General features: G+C 34.0%; 1 protein-coding gene across 5 annotated transcripts in view; it reads right to left on the reverse strand.

Moving 5' to 3' along the window:
- The window catches only part of LOC101497514 (aldehyde dehydrogenase family 3 member H1-like), a 5,161-nt gene extending 2,035 nt beyond the window's left edge, over positions 1 to 3,126 (reverse strand). Inside the window, exons 1-5 of one of the 5 annotated variants that reach the window (XR_003470795.2) lie at positions 2,017 to 3,122; positions 1,546 to 1,905; positions 768 to 917; positions 458 to 659; positions 27 to 115 (exon numbers count right to left, since the gene is read on the reverse strand). Coding sequence is in view for 4 of the 5 variants with exons in the window: in XM_027330984.2 (XP_027186785.1) it covers positions 426 to 659; positions 768 to 917; positions 1,546 to 1,806 (645 nt within the window). In the remaining variant the exon portion in view is untranslated. Of the gene's footprint in view, positions 1 to 26; positions 116 to 314; positions 660 to 767; positions 918 to 1,545; positions 1,906 to 2,016 lie in introns of those variants that run through there. The other 4 variants (XM_027330985.2, XM_027330984.2, XM_027330983.2 and 1 more) reach the window with 4 other exon arrangements.
- Between the last annotated feature and the right edge of the window lie 861 nt (positions 3,127 to 3,987).

Raw genomic sequence — 3,987 nt, forward strand, 5'->3', positions numbered from 1 at the left:
ATTTATAAAAGAAATTTCTACCATACATGCATGATACAAGTTGATCCAAAATGCTAATTTTTGTTGATTTGTAAGGCCTTTCAAATCAACTGTCTGAAGATTGCTCATCAAGATCCTATACACCACAAGACACAAATTAAAATATTATTCTGATTTTGAACCACTTTAATTATTATTGTCTAATAGAACTTGCAAACTTCTCAATAATTGTTCTTCTCATTAGAAATTTAAGCTTGTTTTGTTTTAATGAGTTTTTGGTATTTTACAGAATTCTTGTTAATTAATTGAAAGCTTTTTTTGATCACCAAGAGAAATATTTTGAAAAGTGGTCATAATGAAACCAATGTGCATTGTGCACAATAAATACAATAGAATCAGTTCAAAAGATAAATCACTAACAGCCACATTGGAAAACAAATTAAAGCTTAGGACCATCCGAGAAGAGCACAAACAATACCGGGAACATCACCAGCAACTAGAGCCTTCATACATTTCTGCTTTCTATCCGTGTAAGGTGGGTACCTTAAAGATGAATCGCCTGTAAAACCGCGATAAAGTACTGCCTTTCTGTGAGTAAAAGCATGAAAGGAGAATTTTCCATGGTATGCACCCATTCCACTGTCTCCAACTCCCCCAAATGGCAAAGTATAAACCACAAGCTGCACAAGGAAAAGGAAAAAACAGATAAGATTAACAACATTGCATGACAAGGATATATGTACTTAATGCATTCATACAAAAGTTTTAAAAATAAAACAAGAGATTACATGTAAGGAAGTGTCATTGATAAGCAAACCACCAGCAGAAACTTTCTTTACAAATTGTTCCTTGAACTTATTGTCCTTTGTAAATAAATATGCTGCAAGTGGCCTTGTTCTCGAGTTAATCACATTGAAGCTTTCTTCCAGCTTATTCACCTGTTCCAGGCACAAAGCAAGATTATAATTCATCTTCCATTGTTTTAAATTTGATACAAGCTGATGAAGGTTATCGATGAATATTCGAAGTATAAATACATGTTTCCAAGTTATTAGTTAAGCATTCAGCTATAAAAAATTCCAATTTTTCCGCAATTAAAGGACAAGCAACTGTTAATTTAGCTGTGATATTTTCATGTAACATCTATAAACCATTTTAAGAGTTTGAAGTCTTTCTAATTTATGATAATCTGATTGAGTACTAACTCTTAAAGGTAGAATCACTTTTGACTCTTGTACCACATTAAAATGCACATATCAATTACGCATGCAGCAAGACTATGTGCGCAGATTGTTCACATTAGATTATTGGAAAAGTAACCAAAGATGAGAAAATAAAATTTGAAAAGAATGTCACACAAATAGTTATTTGTTTGCTTTTATACATAACGTGATGATGGGAAGCAATGGGGAACACACACCAATCTATTATCCTATAATCAAAACTCAAAATCAAAGCTCCTTCCACACAACACTTCAAGGAGAAAACACAATAATGAACTAAAGCAATCAATAAATGTCTAATAGGCCACCACAACATTCAATGATTCAACAATATAAAATTTACCTGAATAATTCCTTTTACTCTCCATACTCCATGCTTGAGAACAACAATTTGGGGATCATAAGGGTGTAATTCTCTAAGTTCCTGTCTAACACCCTCGAGATTTGCATTGTGTTCAGGAGACAGCTGAATCGCTGCAACCCCACCAACACAATAATCTCCCACATTTGCGATAAAAAGCGTCTGCTGAAAAATCACTCCAACCAAACAACAAGTTCCAGTAGTTGCAACTTGTGGTCGAGTATTCCATAATTCAGAAACCATGGCAGTAAACCCTTTTTCAGTTAAACGAAACGCCACTTGAATCGTCTCAGCGGTCACAACACCCTGTGACTCTCTCGATACCACTGCTGATTCAGCTTGCTGCAATAAACAAGTCAATAAACAATCACAGTGAATCCTCTCAATATATCTCAAATAGAAATCATTCATCAAACAATATATATTATAAAAAAGATAAAAGGGGTAGCATACTTGAGAAACCAATACATATTTTTCTATGACTAAAGATTTGAACTAGCTGGTAATCTTCAATCTTGCATTGCATAGCTGCCACTATATATCAATCCTTAAACACCTTATTGACAAACATATGACAAACCAAAGAGAACCAACCTCAGGCGCATAACATCAAACACCTAACACTCACTCTTTCACCTAACCAAACTCCGATTCTCAAAATGATGTCAGTTTTCAAAACCCCATTCAACGGTTCCTCCGTCAAGTTCAGTCCATTCTACGAAAACCCGCAAAGCCGTCGGCACCGCTCAACCCCGTTTGCCGTGACTCTTTCCTCTCCAGTTCATGGGATGACACCATCAAATTATGAACTCTCGATCGCCCCACTTCCGTTTGCACTTTCAAAGAACACCTTATTGTGTCTATTCCTCCGTTTGGAACCCTCGTCATGCTGATGTGTTGGCTTCCGCTTCCAGTGATTGCACACATGCATAATTTAGCAAGCAATTTCTCAAACACAATCACAACTCCGAAAATAAGAAACAAATTAAATAGCAAAAAAAATCAGCCAAGCTTCTCAATTACTTGCAAATGCATGAGAGATTAAATCAAAAACACAAATAAAAATCCCTGAACGAACACACTCAAATTGAACAAAGCAGAGTGATATATTCAAGTGTCATTATAAATTATTGCTAGTTTTAGAAAATACCTGAGAAAATAGGTAAGAAGCGGCACAACACAACAATGACGGCGAGGTCGGGAATAGCTTTGACAGTGTGAACCAGAGCTGTGGTTGAAGATTGAGGGGTCGATTTTGGGAGTGACGGTTTCGCGCGAATCAGATATAGACGTCGATGCAACAAGAAACACAACGGGTATCCGTAGATCAAAGAAGACACAAATCAATGCTGCATTAAATTGATCTCACAATCTGAAAACATCTGCAATCGACATCTTTCCATTTTAATTTGAAGGTATTATGTTATTTATCTGGGAATTGTTATATTATGTTATTCAATAATTTAGTTTGGCATCACATAGATTAAATTTACTTCCCTCAGTAGCCTAAACCTTAAATTCACTTCACTCGACAATGAAGACGATAGCATGTTGTAATAACTCTCATGTGTTTTGTTATTCGAAGAAAGTAATTATACGACAAGTGAGGATCATGATATAACAAAAGTGGTCACTATGACAACCATTCAAAATAAGGTGTATACTTAATAGAGAGTCGGACATAATATCAACTAGATTATGGCCCGCGCGCTGCGCGGATATTAATTAATTAATTTTATAAGTTTTATAAGTAAAAATTATGGTAAATGGAAAAAGAATTTTTTTTCACAAATACAGTGTCGGTGGAGTATCTTTTAACTATCGTAAAAATTAATTTAAAAAAATATTTATTTTATAAAACAATAAGTACCGCTTTTTCGTATGTAGCAAATAATTTACCGACGGACTCAGTTAAGTAAAAATGAAAAATATATAGATTTTGATTCAAGGGAAATGAGAAGTTAAATTAAAAAGAAATAAAGGGTGAATTTGTTTTCTTAAATCTTTTATCTACGGTTAGTGACGGTAGGTATATGTCATTTTCTTTTAGTGACACTCAATGTGTAGCTAAAAGTAATTATAGTGAATTCAATAGAAGATGAGCGTCACAATAGATCATTTTTCTTGTAGTGACACGTTAATTGTAGCTAAAACATGGTTTTAGTGACAGATAAAAATATATCACAAAAAATTGAGTGTCACAGTAGGTACTTTTTTTTGTAGTGTTTCATTGATTACTATATTCGGAACCATGTCACATAATTTACAAGGCATGCATATCAAGTGTGTTAATGTTTTCATAAAGGGGATCAACATTTGAGATTGTTAGAAAAAAAAGGCGATAATACTCGAATGATCATTTCCTTTAAACTTAGGTATTCATTATTGTTGAAACATAGAGTATGTTAATGTTTAAATTTAAAA

Source organism: Cicer arietinum, chromosome 4 (assembly GCF_000331145.2).
Source record: "Cicer arietinum cultivar CDC Frontier isolate Library 1 chromosome 4, Cicar.CDCFrontier_v2.0, whole genome shotgun sequence".
Lineage (NCBI taxonomy): Eukaryota > Viridiplantae > Streptophyta > Magnoliopsida > Fabales > Fabaceae > Cicer > Cicer arietinum.